The sequence below is a fragment of the Mustela lutreola genome, chromosome 7 (assembly GCF_030435805.1).
Source record: "Mustela lutreola isolate mMusLut2 chromosome 7, mMusLut2.pri, whole genome shotgun sequence".
Taxonomy (NCBI): Eukaryota; Metazoa; Chordata; class Mammalia; order Carnivora; family Mustelidae; genus Mustela; species Mustela lutreola.
In genome coordinates, this window is record NC_081296.1 from 136,488,515 (window position 1) to 136,511,886 (window position 23,372).

General features: G+C 56.8%; 1 protein-coding gene across 1 annotated transcript; it reads right to left on the reverse strand.

Annotated features, from left to right (window-relative positions):
• Positions 1-6,372: 6,372 nt before the first annotated feature.
• VASH1 (vasohibin 1) lies at positions 6,373-23,349 on the reverse strand. The gene is made up of 7 exons (XM_059182740.1): positions 21,724-23,349; positions 16,130-16,218; positions 14,975-15,031; positions 13,156-13,230; positions 9,891-10,272; positions 7,991-8,103; positions 6,373-7,171 (listed from the first exon to the last, which is right to left on the reverse strand). The coding sequence occupies exons 1-7, from the start codon at positions 22,024-22,026 to the stop codon at positions 7,099-7,101; spliced, it is 1,092 nt and encodes a 363-aa protein (XP_059038723.1). The 5' UTR covers positions 22,027-23,349; the 3' UTR covers positions 6,373-7,098.
• Between the last annotated feature and the right edge of the window lie 23 nt (positions 23,350-23,372).

Sequence of the window (23,372 nt, forward strand, 5' to 3'; positions counted from 1 at the left end):
GTCAGGTCCTAAAGCTTTGCCTGAGAAAGGTGTAATCGCCCTGTGATAACTGGCACCTATCCCTGCTGCGCTGAGGCCTGCGAGGAACAGGGGCTGAAGAAGCCGCCTTCCTTGCCTTTTGTTGGGGTCCAGCTCTCTTCTCCCTCCTCACCACGCTAGAGAACAGCTCTTTCAGCTGCTTTCATTCCCATTCCGTCTGCCCCCATACCTTCCCCTGGTCCACATGCATTTCAGGAGGGTCTGTACGGAACGTGGGGTGAGCAGCGCTTTCCTGCTCAAAGCCACGACAGCCGTGTGAGGCACGACATGTGCCTGCTGGTTGCCTCTTGTTCAATGCCTATTTCTGATCATCTTGTCTGCACGCTGGAGTCAGAGCTGGACTGTGCCCATCTGTTGCTGGAAAGGTTTCCCTCCTGGGCCTCATTCTGCTGGTACTTTCATCTTCCTCCTGCCTCCCCCTGCAGCAGGTCTATGAAGCCCACATGCCCATGGGAAGCCCTGACACGAGGTGTGGCTTCCTGCCTTGCCTGAATCAGCCTCTGAGAATCTGAATTATTTAAAGTTACCTGGTGCTTCTGTGGAACCACCTGGGCTGGGATTCAGCCAAAAGAAAACAACTAGGGATAAGGAACACCGCTTGTCATGTTGGCTTGGTCATTTGGTGACTGGGGGTAAGTTCATTCCTTCTTGGGTTTATATCTTGGTGAATTAAAGTAATAATCTTTTCCACTTGTGAGGAATTTTCAGACCTGAAATTGTGCCGATTGGGCTTTGGCAAGCAAGGGATGCTAAGACTTGAAGAGTATCATTGGTAGGCGTAGTTCTCGCCAGCCTGGCTGTGTGGTTTGCCTGTGGGCGAAGCATTATTTTGCAGCTCTGAGCTTTGAGGTGTATCCTCAGAGCCCCTTTCCTGGCCTGGAGGCTTTCCTGAGTCATGGAACATTTGCACAGACTTTTATTAAGTTCAAACAGTGCTTCCACACCCACTGTCAGTTGACCACACCATGTGGCAGCAGTGCCGGCCTTCACGTATTACCTTTATTTACATCTGAGGAAACCCAATTCCCACAGAGGTAGATTGAAGATCTCCTTTGCTTTATTCTTTGACACCCCACACGCCTCAGAACACAGCCTCTCCCGGAGTAGGAGAGACAGGTTATCTTGTAAGGAAAGACCCATGTTGGGTGGGCCTGGGAGAAGGGAACTCACCAACTGGCCTGCTGCTGGTTTTTGTCTTTAAACTTTGTTTTCTCTTCCCAGTTCTTGCCCTGGGGTAACAACTAACCAGAGGGTGGCTTTTTGATTGGGTATGTAATGCACAGTGTGGCCTCTCTTCTCCCAGGAGTCAGAGGGGGCCCCCTCCTCTAGTTTCTACCTGAGGAGAGAGTGGACCTTCGGCCCAGCACTTCCAGCCTCATCCTGGTGCGCCTCCCCCTTCCTGAGCAAATGCACGAAACCAAACTATTCTAGGCAGGGACCAGCCAGATGAGAGCCTGGTAGGGCCCAGCTTCCACCCCCGTTAGGAGAGTGTGAACCGAGTGTGTTTCCAAGGCGACTCTGCCCCATGCCTCCTCAGGTCCTCTGCTGCTGAGGCCATACACAGCTGTGGAGAGAAGACTAGAGTCTCTTCACTTAAATTCTGGGAGGTACCATCTTTCCCATGACCAAGCCCTTTCTTATTGGGGGTTGGAGGTAGTGCATATCCCCAGAGAGCTGTCCCTCTGGCCAACCTGAGGTGACCCATCTCCACTACCTGTCAAGCCTCAGCAGTTGGTCCCATAGCCCCTTGGCAAACACTAAGAGTTAGCAGGCAGCTCAGGTCGGGGCCATTTGCTTGGGTCTTTGCTATGACCACCTCTTCTTGTCACCACTGACCACCACTCTGGAGGGCAGAGACTGACAGAGGGGTGTGACAAGGATTTTGACCTCTCCCTGTTGAGGGCTCCAAGAAATGCCACCTGCATCTGAAAGTCCAACACAAATCAATCCTGTGCCTAAATGAGACTGGGACATGCTGAGAGCCTGGAGGAAACAGGGCAGCAGGAAATGAGGTACCCCCCCACCCCAACACACACACACACACACCATAAGTTGAGTCTGGATCCTCCCGGAAGTCCATGATGATATTTACCTGTGAATGAATGCTAAGCAGTGTCCACAGTGAGCCTGCTGAACTCATGATGGACTCTGGTCCCAGCACGGACCCCCCTCATTTGTACACCAGCAATCCAGTGGTCCCACTGTGAATAAGCCCTATCACTGTAGTCTACCCACAGACCCCTGACTGGGTATTTTAGCTGGACTTGAATGTGTACAGTATAATGTTGCCTTTTGGTAAAGGTGTACAATCCACATTATTCACAGATTCTGGTTACCTTTTACCGAGGGGGTTTTTGGGGGTATCACTTAAATCAGCCTTAAATGAGCCTGTAAGGAACAAAACTGCCTCTCTATAAAATACAGTCTGAGACATCCATGGAGTTCAACAGACTGCTTCCCTTCCTGGCTGCCATGATTTACCACCATACCCCCGGAAGTGAGGGATTCTTGGTTAGCACAGGACCTAATGGGAATTGGCCGGAAGGAGGAGGCAATACCCCACCTCTTCTGACAAGTTCAGGTGTTACTCTCAGCCGAAGGGACGGAGAGCAGAGGAAAGAAGGGTACATGTGAAAACTAAGGCTGTGGCTCTAAGAGCTATTTCTGTGCAAGTCCGGTTGCCATGGTTGGGCTAGTCTTAAACATGGGAAGGGGCCTGGAGCGGGAGCAGGGGTGATGGGTAGAACCAGATGTGTTCTCCAGACCGGTGGCTGTAGCCACCATGGATTCCATGCTGAGACTGTGGGCAACCGTGCTGAGGAGGGATTTCAGATCCCTGTTGCTGTGCTTTCCTGAAATAACCTTTCCTCCTAGGGGAGTACTCCTTTTCCTCCCCTGTCCCTGGGGGACTGCTGGGAACCAGGATGGGAGGAACAGATGCTGGCCCGCAGGGCTCAAGCTGGCTGTGTGAAGGGGAAGGGTTTGTTTACAGCCAGCAGGAAAGATCTCCCAGGTTGGGGTTAACAAGAGCAGAGTGGCTCAGGCAGGCTGAAGGGGATAGTCTGGGACCCCAGAAGTTTCACAATGACTACAGGAGCCTCAAGCTTTCCTGTTGGCTGGTTTGGGGCTCCCCTCACTTCTGGCCAGGTTCTTCCTGGAGCCACTGAGGCTGACTGGTGGGTGGGGTGGGCTCCAGCCTCAGCATCCAGGGGAAAGGAGACCAGGCTTCCATGTGGTTTCTGCCCGGCCCATGCAACCGGAGCCGGGGAGCTTTTATTCATTTCAGGAAAAAAGTGAGCACAGCGATGACAGGGGTGTAAAAGTGAGAGAGGAGGGAGCAATACTGACATGGGAAGAGCAGGAGGGACAAAGTCTGGTCCCACAGCCCAACACAAAGCTTGAGGGAGGGGTGGCCCCCATCACCAGGCCCCTGGGCCACGCACACCAGAGAGAAAGGGGAACTTGGGACTCAGGAGCAGTAGGATGTGGCAAGGGGGTCAACACTGATGGGCTTGCAGCTAGCACCACAGCAGACTGCCCGGCCTGGGGCGGGCCCCCTCCCACCCTTCAGCTGGTTCCTCAGCGGGAGCGAACGAAGTCTTCAGCACAGGGGTGCTGGGGCACAAAGAACACAGTATGCTGGCCTGCCTTGCACTTGCCTGCAGTTCAAGGCCAGAGGGATGGGCTGGGGATGTTGGTGCATCGAAGCCAGAAAGACACTCAGGCAGGAGACCTAGGTGCACGTGGACACATGGGCCTCTGGGCATGCTGCTGACCAAAACTGGACCCCATCTCAGAGCCAGAAGGTCGAGTTCGAGATGGAAGGAATAGGGCGTGTGCTGACAGAGGGGGCCAGAAAACAGACACAGCTGGCTTATGGCCCTTTCTGCTCCTCGGGATCCCCGCTCCAGGCTTTGTGACTCCCCGGCCAGGGGGCTGCTACCCTCCCCACGTGTCCACGCCCAGGAAGGATGGGGTCTGGCATGATGGGTGAGGGGAACGTGACTGTGTTGAGGCCATGGGAGGGAGAGGACTGGCAATTAGGTGGGCAGGAAGGCTCTCTACACCCAGCTTCCCAGTGTTGGGTGCTGGCACTGAGCACGAGGAGGTGGGCTTTGGGGAGCACTCACTGCCACCCCTACCCTTCATCAAGCAGCTTTTTCTGACCTCACCTTGGGGCCTCCTCGGCCAGCAGCCCTGCAACTCCTGGGGGCAGAGGAGCCCACTGAGTGCTGGAAGGCAGTCCTGAGTCAGGAGCCAGGCCCCTGTTCCTCACAGGAAGTAGGATGAGGTGAAACCAAGGATGGTGACTAAGGCCCCAAAGTCCCTTCCTCTGCCTCCCCAGAAACTCTGCAGTCAGGCCAGCCCCGGGGAGCGGAGCCTGTGTAAACACGCTCAGGAGGGGAGGAGGGCTTGCTACATAGGAGAAAATGTTAAAAATAAATTAAAAAGCACCGCTGTATCCTGTGGTGGCCTTCACAGGCCCGAGGTCTCAGCGAGGAGAGGGTGAGCTGGGGGCTCCCAGCTCAGGGTGATCAGCTCCCTCCTGCGGGCAGCAACAGGGGTGGGCCTCATTTCACTTCCTTCTCCCAGACCGCTGTGGGATGGAGCCTGTGGGCTGAGCAGGTTCCCCCTGTCTCCCTGACCCCAATCCCCTAGCACTCGTCTTCCCTCGAGCCCTGGGGTCTACAGGGGCGTCTGCGTCCCCTCCCCTGCTGATGAGTGGCCTGCACGAGGCACCCACACGTAGACCCGGGAAGGGCCTTGTTCGTCTTCAGCAGCACACCTCCCCAGGTGAGCCGTCGCTGCCTCAGGCCAATGTGGGGAACGTGAGGACCACCACCCCATGCCCTGAGAACCAGGATGGTGAGTCAGGGGTCACAACGGCCCTGGAATCGGCCTGGCTGGGGTACAGTCCGGGGGCAGGTTAGGTGCCTCCGCAGGGCCTGGTGAACCCTGAGGAACCCGAGGGACTGCCCAGCTGGCTTCCTGCTGGGCCTGGCTCCGGGCCCAAGCTGCTGGTGTGAAGAGCTGCCAGCCTCCGGTGCTAACCTGACGGGCACTCGCATTAGCAAGAGCATCCTGTCTCCCTCCCTCCCTCTTTTCTCCGGTTCGCTCACCCCACCCGTCTCCCCGGTCTCCACTCCACCCCTGCTGGTGACCCTAGTGGGTCTCTGGTCTGCAAGGAGACTAAGGAAGACAGACATGGGCCAGCTGCCCTCTCTGCGAGCAGCTTCTGTGGCAAGGACCCTGCCCTGGCCCAGCCTGCCCTGGGAAGCCTAGAACTTTCACGATTTCCACCTCAAAGCCTCTCCATGGACTTCTACCTACCCAGCACAAGCGTGCTCTACCTCAGATTACAAACTGGCATCCTCTTTCATGTTGGGTTTTTAAGTTTTCTGAACTGATTGCCAACATTTAAAAGTCAGGATATGTCACACAAAAATCCAGAGTTCTGGCTTCTGGGGGAAAAAAATTCAGACTATCTGGCGAGGCAGGGCCCCTCTCTGAGAACAGCGGAGCAGGAGTAGCCGCTTCAGTGGCCACAGTGCCCACCCAGCCCTGCAGCCCCCCTTTGAGCCCCCGCCTGGCCCTGAGGGCGTGTGAGCTTACCACTCTGGTTCTGATCCTCCCTTGTCCAGGGCCCAGGCCCTGGCTGAATCACAGCCTCTTGGTGAGAAGAAACCTTACCGGTCATCATACCCAGCTGCCTTTCCATCACCTGAATCCGCTCTACAGCTTCCCAACAAGTAGCTGTGCAGGCTTTGCTTGGACACTGCCAGCAGCTGAGAACTCACTATTCCCCAAGCACCCTGATTCTCAACGCTCCCCACATCCTCCTCTCACTTACACTCCCCTGTCCCCAGCCTCTGCTCCTCTGTGTGGCCAGCTGCACACTTGTCCTACCACCACCTTGTTGCTTCAGCCTCTAGAACCTTCTCCCAACCCTGCCAACTTCTTTCCACTTCTCACTCGCCCGCCAGGTATCTCACACTCGACAGGCAGGCTGTGCAGACTCCCAGCTGTTCAGATTCTTCCCTGACAAGCCGTGATCATCAATGGTACCCCCAAACCTAGATGGGCTGCTGCATGTGGGGAGATAGGCCTGAGGCACAGGCATCCTGATCCGGTCTTCTTTTCACAGCAAGGACTGAGGTAACAGAAAGAGGCGAGTAGCAGTGCCTCCTCCCAACCCTTGGGGACTGCCAGGGGATAGCCCCAGGCCTGACTGTCCCACTCTATCCCCAGCCACAGTTCCTGGACCCACCAGGTTGGCTCAGTCCCTACAGTCACACTGAGCTCAGTGCAGTTCTGGGCCTTTGGCAAAGCCCCCTAGCTCCAGCAACAGGCAGAACTGGACTAAGCAAGTTTGGACCAGGTAGGGGCCTGGGAGCTCTCCCCACAGAGGTCTCTCCTGGGCTCTCCTACAGCCCGCACAGCACTGTCCATGGGCCACAAGGGCACGAGGGCTCTCCCGGGCCCTGGGCTCTGCTCTTGGGGCAGATGTGGCCTTGTGCCAAGGTCCTGATACTGGCTATACAGCCCTTTCCCAGGATGATCTCTACCCTGCTTCCCGTTCCCTGGGTCAAGATTCTGCCATAGCAGGCAGAACTGGAGGAACCCCTCCATCCCTCCTGCCGCAGGCTAAGTGGGGCTGGGAGATTTCCCACAGACTGGATGGATTCAAGTCCCAGATAGACACCGGCAGAGCCAGCAACCCCTCCTTGCCCAGCCTTGTGGGACTTAGATCTCCTAAGCACTGGCCTTCTGGCGATGGGCAGATCCATTAGTTTTTTAAGCTTTCCCCAAACACTTTAAACTTCCGTTATTGGGTTAAAAACTCCAAATAAAATACTAACTGCTTCTTGGCCCAAAGTTAGGGGTCTTGGCCCAGTGAGAGGGGCAGCAGCTTGGGTGGCTGAGCTGAGACAGGCTCTTCCTGCTGCCTCTTGCCCTGCCCCCCCCATCACCAGCCCCTCCCTCCCCACGAACGAGGCTGGCTCTGGCAGATGGATGCTGGCCCCCGGAAGTGGCAAGGCTGGCGTACTGCCCCATGCCTCACACCCGAATCTGGTACCCATTGAGGTCTGGCATGGCTTTGGGCTCAGGAGGCTTCTTCTCACCCGATGGCCTGCAGGGAAACAAGAATGGAGAAGGGGTAGGGATGAGTGGCTTGGGGGGGGGAAGGGATGAGTGGCTTGGGGGGGTGGGGGGAGGAAGGGACAAAGAGTGGCTGCTTCTGGGAGCTCCCCCTCCATTCTTCAAGGTGCCCTAGAGGCAGCAGCGAAGTCCATGTGGGAGTGTGCTCCTGGAATCCATGCTGCGTGTGGTCCTGCTCTTTCCTAGAGGCCCCTATCTCCAGCAGCTAGCAGGAACAGCTCAACTGTGTAGCCCTCTGCACTGGGAACTGGTTCCCTACCAGAGCCTCCCGGGTGGAAGGGATTAACACTGCCCACGGGAGGCCTGCTTGTGCTCCTTAATCATCTCGGAGCTGTGGCTCCTGATAATATTAGAGCAAGAGCCAGACCTACCAGTAGGAGAGAAAGGAGAAGAGGCAGTCTAGTATTTTAATGGGATGTTTCTGCCATCTAGATGGAGGCAAACACCAGAGTTGCAGGGCAACAGTTAGGTTCAAAACCACCCACCAGCTGCCATCTGATGTTAACCTTTCCCTGGGAGAGCTTACTGTCTGGTGGGAGCCCACCCATCACCACCTCCGTCCCACCTAACCCTAACCCTAACCCATGGGGTAGCCAGTGGGCCAGGGCATGTGGTTTTCCCCGGGGAAATGGGACAGCAATCCACCAACCCACATCGTCTCCCTCTGGGGAGGAGAGACAAAAAAGGGAAGGGTGACAAAAGGGTGAGAGAGAGACAGGGATCTAGAAGATGGGAGGGACAAGCTGCCTTCAGGCTCCCCCAGGCATGACCCCATCACCCCATCCCTCACCGCCTTTCGCTGCGGCTGTTCCTGCGGTGGGGGCTGGACTGGCCCCTCTGCGGGGAGGAAACGTCCTTCTTCCGGTCCTTGGTGGGAGAGGGAGGGCCGGTCCCTTTGCCAATCTTGGTGTGGAGGAAGAAACAAAGACACACTAAGGGCTTCCCAGAGTCCCTCCTGCCCGAGGCTGCCCTGTTTCCCAGGGGTCATCCCAAACCTGTTTCCTAGGAACTAAAGCTGCCTGGGCAAGGGTTCCCCAGCCGGGCAGCTTGCACTTAGAGGGAAGATGCTGAGCTTCGTGATACTTTAAGAAGCCCTGGAGAAAAGGGCCATTTACCCATGCCACGTAGGTGCAACAGCTGGGGAAGAAGCCTTTGTGTTCTGGGCCAGGAACCTAACAGTCCAGGGGGGTGGGGGGCACTGGTAATCTCAAGCCACACAGAAGCTCAGACTGACAGTCATGAATGATTAAGGAAAATGAGAAAAGCAAATGAAACATCTTTCATATGACATGATCAGCTTGACCTGAATTTTCAAAACATGGGGTATATATATGATGGAGGTGCTGGAGAGGGGCAGATAAGGTGGGGAGTCCTTAGCACCAAACAGATTGGGAATCACAGTGCCAAAGAATAGGAAAATCTTAGGGCACCTGGTGGCTCAGTGGGTTAAAGCCTCTGCCTTTGGTTCAAGTTATGATCCCAGGCTCCTGGGATCAAGCCCCACTTCAGGCTCCCTGCTGAGCAGGGAGCCTGCTTCCCCGCTCCCCTCTCTCTGCCTACCTCTCTACCTGTTTGTGATCTCTGTCAAATAAATAAAAATCTGAAAAAAAAAAAAAAAAAAGAATAGGAAACTCTTGGCTCCGATTCTAGGTCCAACCTGCTCCCTTGAAGGCCTGGTAGGACTCCAGCAACAGGAGTGGCTGGAGGAGGGGGAGGAACCCCCACCGCCCCACCTTAGTTGCACAGGGTCACTGCAGCTGGCTTCTACCCTGGACAAGGGTAGTGCCTGGGGCCTGGCAAAGCAGGGCAGCTGAGCTCTGACCCACCCTGCGGGGGGCACTGAGGGCACCTGTGACATGCCTGCATTCCCCATCTCGAGACTGAGTGCCTGTCCGATCTCATCGCCTTGAGCAAGCGCTTGGGCTCCCTTGTACCTCAGTTTCCTGCCCTGGAAACAGAGCTTCTACCTGCCACTAGCTGCCTCCTGGGCCAGTGGGGAAGGGCTGAACACCCAGAAGGGGCCAGGCAGGCACTAGGGGAGGCACCCCCGTCCAGGGGGACCCAAAGAGAAGCTAAGATTCTGCCCACTGTAAGGCTGGGGGTGGGTGAGCTTCTCAGCATCTCAGCCCACAGGCTGGGGTACAACAGCCCCTCACCGTCCTGCTCACCGCAGGCGGGAAAGAGGCAGAAGGGACGACCACCCTCATGGCCTTCCCATGGTATGACTTTCTTCCCGTTTCTGACTTCCCCCTAGTCCTTTATTGAAGCAGGATTTGGGAGGTCAAGGGTCAGGACATGCAGGACTGATGGTGGCTCCTTGCACCTGCCCCTACCTTTCCCTCCAGACAGCTCCTGATTTCCCAACCAACTGCTCCACCCAAGGGTCACACCCCTGCCCTTCTCCCCAGGTTGCAGGCTCACCCTCCATCCACACCCAGCTCAGCTCAGCGGCTGCTTCCTTCCAGAGCCTTCCCTGGCCTGCCCACCCGAGGGAACCTGGGGGCAAGGGTGGCCACGTAGACTCTTCACCCTCATCACGGCCCTTGAGACTCACTCCACCTCTGCTGGGGTGAGGGCCAAGGTGAGGGGGTTGGTGGCCTTCCCTGGTGATGTGGCACACGAGGAAGAGGCAGCCCTTCCACTTGAAGAGCTGGGGGGGCGGCGCTCCCCACCCCGGTGCCCGCACTGACCTTGAGCCGCATGTCACGGGCGTGGCGCTCCAGCTCCTTGCGGAAGTCCTCGCGGCCCAGCCTCTCCACATCCAGCACCGAGTGCTTCCACTCGATCTGCTCCACGCTGTGCGGGTCGTGGGACACGCACTGGCCCAGCTTCACCTTCTTGAGCACGTGCCAGCAGCGGCCATAGGCGGCCTCGTAGTCCAGCACGAGCTCGCTGAGCGTGCGGAAGGCCGGCGGCTTGTACATCAGGTCCTCGCGCCGGCTCATGCCCAGCGCCCCGTAGCGGCCACCGAAGTTCACCCCCAGCACGATGTGGCGGAAGTAGTTCCCTGAGAAGTAGGTCTTGAAGCTGATGGGGAAGCGCTCCAGGGTGGGCATGCTGTTGGTGAGGTAACTGGGCCCGCCAGCCCCGCTAAGGAAACAGCCAGCAGAGGCACAGGGGCCACCCCCCGCAACCTGACTCCGACCCTGACCCCAACCCCGACCTCGGGACCCACAGCCCAGGGGGGCCCTCCACCCTGGCTCCCAAGGGCGACCCCTGCGACTGGTCCCAACGGCATCCTGTCCTCCTGCCCGGAGCCAGGCATGCAGTAGGTGCTCAATAAAGTAACCTGTAGGGTCAGGGCTCTCAGTCATTCAAGGCCGCTAGGATGTCAAGGGGGCTCCCGAACTATCAACAGCTCACAGTGAGCTCCCCGCTGCAAACTGCAGGGCTCCCCACAGCTCTGGTGGCTAAAGGAGGGAGGAGGAGGCCCCCGCCGCACCACTGTCTCCCTCCTGCTGTCAGCCACACGCATGTCCCCTCACCCACCCCCCACTCGCTCTCAGACACATTCTCTCACCTTCCCTCTCTCTCTCACACTTCCTCCCCCACGCAGACGGTTCTGTTCTCTCTCTCGCTGCTGCTCCCCAGTCCACACGTGCTTGCCCACTGCCCTCACACAGCCAAGCTCCCGGGGCCCAGGAGGCCGGCATGGCCTGGGCCAGCTGCCCGCTCTGGCCTCTCACCCCGCCCGCCGCACTCATTCAGTCTCTCCGTCCTTCCTTTCCCACTCAGGACCTTCTGCTCAGCTCTTCCCTTCGACCAGAGGCCCGCCTCCTGCCCACCTTAGCCTGCCCCTCTCCTGCCTTAGGCCCAGCGGTCACGGCTGACCTCGCCTTCTCATGCGAGTGGGCTCTTCTGTTTCTTTCCTCCATGACACGCTCACCGCGAACTGTAATGATTTGACTTCTTGGTCTGCTGGCTTATCTTTGTGTCCCCTGCCAGAACGCAAACTTCTGAGAACAGGGACCTTGCCTGCCCACGTTTCTTGATGCCTGTCTGGGGCTCAGCCCAGAGCCAAGGACCCAACAGTACTTTGTGAGCAAATGAGCCGAAGGAGATGAACGGGTAAGAGCTTGGAGCAGGTGCCCCGGAGAGGCCCTGTGCCAAGTGTCCTCCACGCACTGACTTGTTTGGTTTTCCTAATAACCTTGCAAGGCAGGCACGCCCAGTGCGCCCTTTGACAGAGAAGGGCCCTGAGGGGCTAGCTTGGGGTCACACAGTAAGAGGCAGAGCTAGGATTCAGGTCCAGATCCACCTGTTCCCACAGTCCGTGCTCTCAGTCACTATGGAACTTACTGAGCCCGAATCCATGCGAGGGCCTGAGGGTGCAGAGATGAACAAGGCAGGCACCCAGGGCGCCCCAAGGACGAGGCACAGGAGCAAACTCAGTACAGCACCCGCCGTGTGTGCGGCAAGCTGGGGGGCTGTGGCTGTTCTGTGGTGGCCAGAGGGAGGGGCCCCAGACCAGATGAGAGCTGCTCTTGTCATCTTCCTGTCCAGGAGACCCCGGGTAAACTCTGAAAGGCCTCTGGGACTGTGGGATCCTGCCTGGGCCAGCTTTAGGTGAGCTCTGGAGGGAGGAAGCAGAGTCCCCCTCCCTTCCCTCCTACAGTGTGGGTGGGAGCCTCCTGAAGAAGACAATGTGGGGTCCCAAAGGGGGTGCTGGCAACGGCCCCAAGTGTGCAGGCTGGCCTCAGGCACATCCCCTCCAAGAATCCTTTGGACAGGGCCATGCTCTCAGGCTCTACTGAGCGGGCCTGCCTGTCAGCAAACCATCAGCACAGTGGAGTGAGCTCTGGGGGCCTCTGAGGGAGGGGGCTAAGGAGGCGCCCCTGGGTTCTTGGTGTATAATTTAAGATAGGTGTGTCTATGAGGGGTTGGGGGGTGGTTCCCCCTGGATCACAGTCTTCCCTGGAGAAGCTGTGCTCCTGGCCTGACTATCACGTTCTCCTCCCCAGGGAGTGGAGTCCTTGTTCTGGTAGGCAGCTCGTCCTGGTCCTCTAAGCCAGGCACCCATACCGGGGGTAGGGGGGGAGACAGAATACTTAAGGTACTATGGGAAGCAGGAGACGGGACAGCTGGCTGGGCAGGGATGAATCAAGACTGGCAAGACTGAGTGATGGGCACGTGGGATTCATTACCATGTTCCGTTTGTACAGGCTTAACATTTTCTGTCATAAAGCAAAACCAAAGGCTGTATCTAAGGCACAGACGAATTCGAGCAGAGAACAGGCCATGAACACCTGTCTCCCTCCTGCTCCGACTCGGGGCTGGGCTGTCCTGCCTCACTCCCCTGGTGACCCAGCTATAGGCCTCAGTCTGCCCTCTGGATGGGGGTGACCCAGAAACTCTGCCTTTTTAAAGAGGCATTTTTGTTTCAAAGACCCCATCCATCATTTCCACGAATCAATGTGTCCTGGAAATGCCAGCATTTGGGCATTCAAACGGCTTCTCCCAGACTGTCTGGTTCTCAGAAATGGCACGACAGCCTTTGTAAGACTATATGCCCAGATTTGGGGTTCAGAGAACACAGTCATGGTGTCTACAAGATTCAAAAAAGACCTGCCTAAGGGTGTCCAGGTGGCTCAGTCAGTTAAGCATCTGTCTTTGGCTCAGATCAGGATCCCAGGAACGGATAGAGCCTGGCGCTGAGCCCCCTGCTCAGGAGGGAGCCTGCCTCTCTCTCTCCTCTCACCACTTATGCTCTCTCTCACTCTCTCTCTCAAATAAATAAAATCGGGGGGGGGGGAGATTGGCCTAATACGCCTGGAAAGTCAAGCAACTGAGGTGTTGGGGACTGAGTCCCCCAAGAGCTCCTTCACTTTGGGACCAAGTTCAAGGCGGCTGGGAGGGCCTCAGAGCTCATTCAGCCCTCCGCCTCCCAAGGAGGAAGCTGGAGCCCAGAGAGGTGAGCTCACCTGCTCCTAGTCTCTGAGGGCCAAGGAAGGATACATTCCCAGGATCACGGCTTCCAGGCATTTGATTGGCAGAGCCTCTTTGGTCATTTCCTTGGCCAGGTCCATCAGCCTGGGGGAAGGGAGTCAGAATGATGAGGAGGATGAGGACACAGCCTCCAGTCCCTTCCAGTGGGGGGAGGGTCAGCAGGAAGAAGCAGGGGTCTCGAAGTGCTACAGAACAGAGCGCCCCAGCTCAGGCCCAGCCCAACCTCCAACCCAATCTGTCCTGAGCCTGAGGGGTGGGAGAAGAGGCAGGCACTAAAGATAAAGGAGGAGGCCCCATCTCCCTTTCCTACCCTCCTTTCATTTCCTCCTCCAACCCAGACTTTCCCACTCCAAAGACTTCTGGGAGAGGGAAGCATGAATGGGGGAGGTGCGTTGGTAGGCAGGTCTTTGACACCCGCGGGGCTGGGGGCCTTCTATGAGGATGGTGTTTGCGGGAGCCAGTGGGAAAGCATGCCAAGGATGCTGGGACCTTGGCATTGCTCTTGTCCCTTTCGGAGCACAGTGACTCTTGACTCAACCATGGCTTCTCCAAAGAGCTTGTAATTGATTACAACTGTCCCCCGCAGCTGGCCAACTGCCCGGAGCCTAGACACAGGCTCTCAGGCAGTTAGTGACAACCCAGCCTGTTCCAGAACTTGCAATTCAGGCCACTTTGGGACAGACTATCCCTGAGGCCCAAGGGGAAGGAGGAGGTTCCTTCCTCATTAAGTGCTGCTCCCAGGCTGGCTTTGCCCAGGAGGGTGCTGGATTCCTCCATCGTCCTGAGGCTGGAGCGGGGCCCCCAGCACCCAGCAGCCACAGGACAGTAAGAGCCAAGCTCTTCGGTTAGAGAGGCTGGATTCTACCCAGGGCTTTGGAGAAGGGGTAATGAAGACATTTAGCAAACAGACCATTTTAAGTATTTTTCTTAAGAAAGCAAACATGGACAGATTATACATGGAAAAAGATGTAAAATTCACATTAATTTTTAAAACACGGGGTTTTAGGGGTGCCTGGGTGGCTCAGTTAAGTGGCTGCCTTCAGCTCAGGTCATTGGTCCTGGGATTGAGCCCCACAGCAGGCTCCTTGATCAGCAGAGAGCCTGCTTCTCCTTCTCCCTCTGCTTGCCAGTGTACCTACTTGAGCTCACTTGCTCTCTGTCTCTGTCTCTCTAATAAATAAATAAAACAGGGTTTTATACTTTGGGCTGAGCCACCAGACCCAGCAGTGGAATTCACTCTTCACCCCTGTGCCTTCGGGGCTTCTTTGGGGGTAAAACCAGCTAGGCACCTACAGGGACTGGCGGAACGGGAAGTGACAGATGCAGCGCTCTCTCCAGTGGGGTCCCTGTTTCTCAGACACTGGCCTTGTACTAAAGGACTAGAAGAGCATCTAATAAGGCCAACAGGGCAGCGGACAGGCCCCTGCAACAGGGCGTACGTGGACAGTTGCAGGGAAAGGAGAGAATGGGAGGCCTGGCTCTCTCCTGCTAAGCTCACCTCTTAATTTAAAAAAAAAAAAAAAAGAGAGAGAGAGAGAAAGATGAGGCTAGACATCTACCTGGGACACCCTCGGTCATCACCAAGGCAAGGTGGGGGGCTGCCCATCACTCTCCCAGCTCAGCAAGGATCTTGGGGTTTCCTTTCCATCAAGGGAGCCCTGGATATTCATCCTGGGCAAGATTTCCCCCTTTATGACCACCTCTGAGCCCCACGGTGGTATTTGCCCCCACTCGCTGGCTCCCCAGGGAAGTGTCCCTGTGCCTGTCTCTCCCCAGGCACTCCACCCTGGCTGGGGGCACTGTTAGCCTGGGTGCTCCCCAAACTTACCCTGTCAGAGGTCTGCTCTTCTTAATTTCAAAGAACTGTGTCCCCGTGTGATTGTACCTGCGGGTACCAGTTAAGGGTTTCCTAGCTGGGTCTGGAAGAGCTACATCCCTCTGCCCCCACCCCTACCCCAGACCGCAGGCCCGGCACTCCCGGGGTACAGACTGGATAAGAACCCCCACGAAGTGCTGTCACAAGGCACTCGACACTGGAATATTGGAAAGGGGAGGACGCCAGGCCAGCCGGGGCTGGGAGACGGAGCACACAGCTCTCTGCAGCTGGTCATTTTCCAACCAGCTGAGGAGCAATGTGCATGGACAGGAGGCTGGAGTGGGGGTCCCAGTGCAGCTCAACAGCCAGGAGCTGCTCCTGAGTCAACTGCCTTTCCCAGTTCGGGCTCCAGCGTCCCCACTGGGACAATGGAAGGGCTGGGCCTCATTGCCTGTAATGAGTCTGTCTTTCTTCCTGCTCAGGCCCCAGGCCTGGTCCTTCCATCCCTGTCACATCTGCCACTGGAAAGTCCTAGGGAGAGGACGCAGGACACACAGCTCTGGGTGGGCAAAGGGGGTGGAGAGGCCCAGAGCAGGGATACTGAGGAATCGGGCTTGCGCAGCCTGGGGTCAGGTTTTTCCATGCTAGGCAGCTGGCCTCTTATAAGGGAAGAAAAAGGCAAAGAACTAGGAGAATGTTCCAAGCTGTAGAAGCTACTTCCTGGAGCATAACACCCTTTTTCTCCTCCACTGGCCTCCGCCTACCTTTTTTAAACCGGCTGTTAAACAGCCCCAAGGGAGCTTCCCCTCTCTCTTCCTGCTGGTCTGGATGGCCAGCAGAGGAGGAGGTCTGTGCTGGGGGAATCTAGGCCTGACGATCTCAACATCTCAACGGCAGGTCCCTCAAGAGACATTTACGTGTCACCCGGAGGATGGGGAAGTGGGTGGTGGAGAGGCCGGAGCGGGTCCGGCCCTCTTCCGATAAAACCCTCACACAGCCCGGCTGTGCTGAGCACTGGACAGTGCCTGTGAACGGCACTCGGGTGTGGACTGTGGAACTGGCCACTCTGCTGATGCTTCTCCAGCCCTGTCTGAGGACGGCCTGCCTTGGCCTCTGGACCAGCAAGCCAGCCAGAGCGTGGCTGTGACCCTGAACCCGGGAGGATACTGCAGCTCCCTGATGTAGCGCTGCACGGCTTCCAGGCGCTCAGGGACAGGCGTAGAGGGCGGGAACGTAGGCACACTCGGTATGGGAATCTAGGAGCAGAGAAAGGGCTCAGGTCAGAAGAGGGAGGCTCACCCTGGGGCTTCCAGCCCACCTGCCTGCCACCCAGGACTTGCCCCCAGGGAAGCCGCTACCTGGAGACAGATTCCCCCTTCCCTCCTGTCCTGACCCTTTGTCCTTGGCAACTCCTTCCAGAGATTGTGGTCAAACCACCGCCAACCCCCACCACCTCCTGGCCAAGGCCATTTCTCTCCCTCCTGGCACTTGACAGCATTCCTGATTTGGAGCCTCTGCTGATGTTTAGATTTTATGCTTCTTCCATAATTTTAGGAAAACACAGGTTGGCTCCCCAGCTGTTTTGAATCTTCAATATTCATTAACTTCCAGGCTTAACAAGAATGTCAATATTGGGGTTGAGTTCATTTGCATTCGGGGTTTGCTCTGGTTCAAGTGTGGGATCAAAGTGGATCTACCTGGTGTCCCTTCCTGTCCCCCTGCCCTCCAGGGCCCTGCCTGGGCTGGGGAGCGCTCCAGAGCCCAGTATCACGGGCCTTCCAGCTGCAGTCTGAAATGCTGAGGTGGTCGCTGCTGGAGGAACAGGTTTGGGGACAGGTCTTGCCAGGGACCTACTTGCCATGGCTGCTTTGGAGGGGTTTCGTGGATGCCCAGGAGCCCCTTTCTCAGGCCAGGGGGCCTGAATTCTTGCAGTTTGGCTGCGACAAGTCAGTGAGGCAGAGGTGGCCAAGAGGAGTGCCAGCTAGGGTTGTCTGGGGTTATGAAACACACTTCCTTCCAGGGCATACAAAGACCACCCGGCAGGCTGGGGCTGCCAAGAGTCTCAGGCTGCATGGACAGGGGTATGGGTGAGCCAAAGGGCAAAGCAGGAACCCTGTCTGGGAACTTGGCCTAGGGCTGGGGAGGGAGAGGTTCTCCCCGTCATGAGATGCTGAGCCCACAGGGCACAGCCTTCTAAATTACAGGGCTACGATGTCTGGGGCTCTAATGTGGAGGGAGGGGTCATGCCAGTGATCACTGAACACCCTCATGTAGGTGCCCCTGCTGACAGGGGGACAAAGGACCGTCTCGGACAGACCCCTACTCACGCCAAAGGGTGAAGAGGCAGGAGGGAAGACCCCGCTGGCAGAGTCCAGAGGAACAGCTCTGCATGAACTTCCTGTCTCTTCCTTGCTGGTCCCCTCCTTCCTGTCTGGGCAGTCCCGAGCAGCTGACACCTCTCTCTGGAGGAAGCTACTTCCCCTTTCATATCACACGGCTGCCCAAACTGACGTGGCCACTTACAGTCACCAGGGGGATAGGAGTCCCAAGATTGGGCATGGCGGGGGTGGGGGGGGCATTCTCCCACTTCCTGCCTGACCACTGTGAGCCCGATGAGCTCCAGAACTCTGAGGGCCTGGCCTAGCCTTCCCTGATCAGGATATGGGGGGAGGGGAAGAGGGAGAGGAACTGGAGAATTCCTTCGCAGTGTACCATGAACAGCAGGGTGCCTGACCTCCTCAGGTGGAAGGTCTCTGAGGGGCAAGTGGGTCATCCCCTTCTCTAGTGAGGCCATCCAGGGGCTTCCAGGGGTTTTGGACAGAGACTGAAAAAATGCCCTCGCTTGAGCCACTCCAAACAAGGAGGGAGCTCCAGTCGGTGAGAGGGTCCCTCACCGATGCTTACCAGAGCCAGCCTTGGGTCAGGGCATCGGCTGCCCTGACAGAGAACCTAGGGATTGGTTACTCTGGGAGACGGAAATGACTCCAGGAGAGGCAGAGAAAGATGTGGGATTCACAAGCGGGGCCTCAAAGGCCCCCACCACTGAGGCTTGGCTGGAAGGAGCTGTGTGGCCAGCTGCATGACTCACATTATGTGTTAACTAGTATAGACAGGGCCGACGCCGTTCTGAATGTTCCCATACACACTCATTTGCTCAAACACCACACACACACACACACACACACACACACACACACACACAGATTCTGTACACCCAAATGGCCTGGCCTGATTTAGGACTGGAACCTGATTTTGCACCCTGAGCCTCACCTGTAAAGCAGGAGCCAGGAAGTGTCAAGGGGTAGTTAAGTGAGGTATGTGGCAGTGAGTGGTGTCTGCTACCCAGATCCTTCCAGGACAACTCCTCCTCCACTACCAAGGCCAAAGGTAACCCTTGATCCACGATCCCCTGAAGTCCTGAACTCTACCAAGACAGTCTCCCTGGTGGAGCTCATTTCAACCAGCACAACAGGGAAGCTTCCGGGAGGCAGAACAGCCCACAGATGAAGGTGTAGACCAGACCAGCATGATCCAAATCCCAGCTCTGCCATTTCCCATCTGGCATCAAGTTCCTGAACATCTCTCTGTGCCTCAGAGGCCTCATCTGTGAAATGGGCACTGTAACAGAACCAACCTCACAGCCTAAAGGAGATGCTGCACATTGAGGCCTTAGAACAGGGACTGGCATATGGCCAAGGTTCGATTCCTGTCCAGCATCACTACCATGTGGGCCAAAGTGACTGGTCAGCATGTGCTGATGCTGGCCGTGTTACCTCTTTGGAGGAGATGTCCAGACTCCCATTCTGTAGGAGCTCTGTGGCCAGAGCCATGGTCAGAAGACCTTCAGCAGCTGGCACTGGGAGGAGGGACCACTGAGCATTTAAAGATGGTGGCAGCTTGGAACATCAAGGAGAGATTCTTAGGTAAGGACACACGGTGTGCCCGCACCTGACATCCTTTTAGAAGTGGGCTGTCCTTCAATGAACTGTATCATCCTCTAAAGGCTGTTCTCCCAAAGCAAAGTGGGGGTGGTGGCTGCTGCACCCCGGGCAGTGCTCCATTTGCGAGGTGCACATACTCCATGCTCACCTTTTCACACGCTCCACTTCAACAATTCCTCCTGAAATCCCTCGGACACCGCCGTGGCAACTGTCCCCATTTTACAGCTGAGGACACTGAGGCACAAGGAGGCTGCATGCCTTCCTCACACAAAAACAGTTATGAGAGAATCAGGATTTGCATGTGCTGGATTTTTCTGCCCAGCGCTTTGTATCACACTGCTACACTGGGGGGCTCCCAGGCTGAGCCAAGGGGCAGGGGCCAGACTGGGAGCACAAAGCGGGAAGGCAGGCGGGCAGGATGTGGTGGGGACTGTGGCCTGTCAGGGGAGGGGAACGAGTCCTCAGGGCCAGCTGCCAGCTGCTATGTGGGATCGCAGATTCTCTGTTCCCGGATCGTCTCATTTTCTGAAAAGGTGCCCAAAATCTGGATCTTTATATGAAATCTCCCAATTCTACATTTTGGCTCCAGCGATCTTTTAAAACAGTGCGCCATCCCAACAAAATAGCTCTTGGGCCCGCCATGATGTGAGAGAGTGCCTCTATGCGACCTCCAGGGGCACGGCCACTCAGGGAGGGGCCAGCCCAGGGGTTGGTCGTCTCTGCTGCTGGCACCAACCCCCAGTGCCTCCTAGACTCTAGGGCTCCTTTCTATTCTGGGCTAAGGTCCAAGTGGAACCTCGTAGGGATGTGCAGCTTCTCTGTCTGTGACCTTTGTCCCGTGGCGTAAGGAGGGCGAGACTGAAATTTTTCCAGGCTGCTCACAAAACCCCATCCACTTCACTGGACGGTCAGTCACAACACCCCCTCCACACCTGGCCAGGAGCTTCATTCCTTCATGGGTGTCCTTCCTAGACATGAAGGCTGAAGATGGCAAGATGACACTACAGACTAGTCGCTAACGAATTTGCAGATTTTTTTTAGTCTTCGGGAGTGGTAACAGTTTTGCAGGGAACCATTCACACTCTCCCACAGCCCGATTTAGACATAAGCAAGGTGGTTGGGGAGCTGTCTGCCAACCCCCCGCTTGCTGCTGTGGGAGAAGCGTTGGGCTCTGGCCCTCCTGGAGCTGACCCCGTGGGAAATCGAGCCTCCCCTCCTGACGGAAGATGTGCAGAGAGGTAACAAACATCCGCTAACAACCACCGGCTTCAGACTACTGTCTGTTAAATGCTTTGACACATAGTCTCTCACTGAATTTTCCCCACAGTCCACTCCATCGCACAGGTGAGAAAACAAGCTCACACAGGTTGAGGGTCTGCTTGAGTTCACCTGGGGAGATGGGCGATCAAAACGAACATTCATATCTTTTGACGCAATGCTTCCTTTCCAGGAATTTATGCCAAGGAAATAATCAGAGACGGAACCCCAAATGTATGTTTTAGAATGTTCACCACGTGTTCATCTTAAGAATCAAATATTAGAAACAATATCCAATCACAGGGGATTAGCCTCATAAGTTCCAAGTTTCTACATAGGACGATAATGTAGCCATACATAATCAATCCACATTTTATCTCCCCTGGAAATATGAGGGTGTTGCTTAACCTTCAACCTCTGAATTCCCTTTTCCCAGAAGACAGTTTCTGATGGCTCTACCAATAACTTGGTAAAAATGAAACAAAACAGGCTGTCTTCATGTCTAGTCTACGTGAAGGGCCGCTGTCTCTAGCTCCCTACTCACCTGAGGAGGCACGACTAAACACTGGGCTTGACCTTTGCCCCGAGTGCTTTTCTTGGGCATTTCTGCATTGGGGAGAGTGTTTCCTTAGTCTCAACTGTAATGCCAAAAAACCCCAAAACTGTGCATGTGAAAACCAAAAGCACTCTTTTACCCAGCAAATACATGCCTGTGCCTGTCCTGTGCCAGATGCACAGAAGGTCCTGGAAAGACAAAGATGAATGAAACACAGCCTCAGCCGTCCTGGGGAACACAACTGAAGGACAGCCATCCCGGGGCCAGCTCTACATGGAAAGATGATTTAACTTTACTCTTCTCCACAGGCCCTTTTCGGACTGCCCTCGCCTCCAGCAGAACAGAGGACATGGAACCAGAAGACCTGTGTCTCGAGTCCTGGCTCCATGGTTACTTACTAGCTGTGGGACCCTGAGTTCCTGCCTGAGTTCCCATCTGTAAAAATGGGACCTCAAAGCCCACTCGTTCCGCAAGGCTGTCAGAGAACTCAGAGGGATGAGGCACGAAAATATTTTCTCAATATCTGAAGCCCTGTATCCTCCTTAGTCCTTCATTATCTCTCTGCCCACAGTTCACTGGCTTAACAAATAAGATGTAAGCCACACTGGTGCACTTGTTAATCTGCTGCCCGGCTCACAAAACATGGGTATTTGAAAAGAGATGTCTGGCTCAGTCAGAAGAGCATGCGACTTTTGATCTCGAGGTCATGAGTTCAAGCCCCACTGGGGTGTAGAGATGACTTAAATAAATAAACTTAAAAAAAAAAAAAAAAAGAGATGGAAGAGCTCCTGCTGAAAACAGGGTATGCAGACCTCACAGAACCTCAGTGGCAGCTGAAAGAAAATTCTTCCGGACAGGTACAACCTATCTGTGTTTTCAAAGTCTTACCATGCCAGCGGTCCCCTACCCCACAAAGGAAAGCGTGGTTTTGTTTTCCCAGCCCCAACCTGACTAAAGCCTGGATACTAACCCCCCTCCCCCAAGCCACACACATACCCATCCCTCACCTTGGGCAGGTCTGTGGCCCCACGGATCCGTTGGGCCACCTTCTCTCCATCTGGGTGGATCTTGGCCACGTGCTTCCACATCCTTTCCCAGGTGGCCTCGTCCACAGGCAGCCCACCCCGGTTGACAAAGAAGGGGATGCCTCCATCTCGCAGGTCCTCTTCGCCTTCCTCTTCTGGCTCATCATCTCTCTGGGCTGAGGCCCCTTCGCTGGTCTCCGGACGTCTGACCCCAGAGGGGGTGACAGAGGCAGTGGGGGCAGCGCCGCTGCTGCCACCCCCCGCCACTTTCTTCCCTCCGGGCATCCCCAAATCCTTGATGGGGGTGGGAGTATGTATCAGGAGGCAGGAAAAAAATAGGTGGCTTACTGGGGGCCTCCCACACACCAGCTGCAGAGATAACACATGGCCAAACAGAGCGTAAGGCGCCTTTAAGAAACCAGGGCGTGGCTCCTGTACAATAAAATACTACTCGATAAGGAAAAAAAAAAAAAATCAGTGCCTCAACGTGAAGTAGGGGATAGAGAGGTGGTTGTCTGGGGTCAGCCTTAGAGGCTCTGTTCTTTTTGTGAAACGGAATAAAGAGAACACACCCCAAGTTGGCAGCCTTCTCAAAGCTCCCCCATTTGACAGCGAGAACAATGACGGCGGCAGTCTGGGCTTGCAGAAAGAAAAGTCGGAGGGAAACTGAGGCCAAACAGCTCCGACCTGCGGCCACAGAGGGTCAAGGCACCGGTGCTCAGGCCGACCGGGCTCCCCAAGTCCCAGTTTTGGAGAGAACAGATTTCTCTGCAAAATATCGCACGCTCAAGGCAGCGTGCGCTCCGGGGAGTACCGAGGCGACTCCTGGCCGCATCAGCGCGGAGCCGGGACCCCCGAACCGGAGGGTGGCGAGGAGGCGCGCTTTCTTCGATGCGACGAGCGGGGGAGCCAAGACTCGCAGCTGGCGGGGCGCGGGGAGGGGGCGCGCGCCGACGCGCTCATTCCACGCCCGCGGCCAACTCCCCGCACAAAGTGGGCTTTGTCTCGGGCCCCCGTCCCCTCACCCCCGGGAAACAGCAGCGCAGCTCCCAGAGGGGGAAGGGCGCGGCGGGGAGCGCCAAGGCCTCGCCGGTCCCCAGCCGGGCGCGCCTCAGCGGGCGGACAGCGGGCACTCGGCGCCGCTCAGCGCCAGCCGAGCCATCGCGGGGCGCGGGTCCCGTTTCCGGGCCCGGGGTTCAGCGGGGCCGACTCGGGCGGCGCGCAGAGGCCAGGCTGAGGTCACCGAGCGGCGGGCTCCGGCCGCGCGGTCGCAGCCTCGGAGTGGCTGCGGCATGGGCGGTGGCGCGGCCGGCCTGGGTGAAGGATGCTCCGCGGCGGTCCGCTCGCGCTCCCGCTGCCCGGCTGGGATGGGGCGGGGTGGCGGCGGGGGGGATGGACCGCCGGACGGGGAGGGCTCGAGGCTCGCGCAGCCACAGCTCGCGGATGGAGCTGGAGGCGAGTGACAAAGCCTCGGCGAGCGACAAAGCCTCGGCGAGCGCGGGCTGCGCTAGTCCCCGGAGAGCAGCCCGCCGGGCGCGGGGTCCACGCGCAGGTTGCGGCTCGGCTGCTCCGCAGGCTTGGGCCGCCGCCGCCCCCGCCGCCCCCGCCGCCCCAGGGCCCTGCTGCCTCCG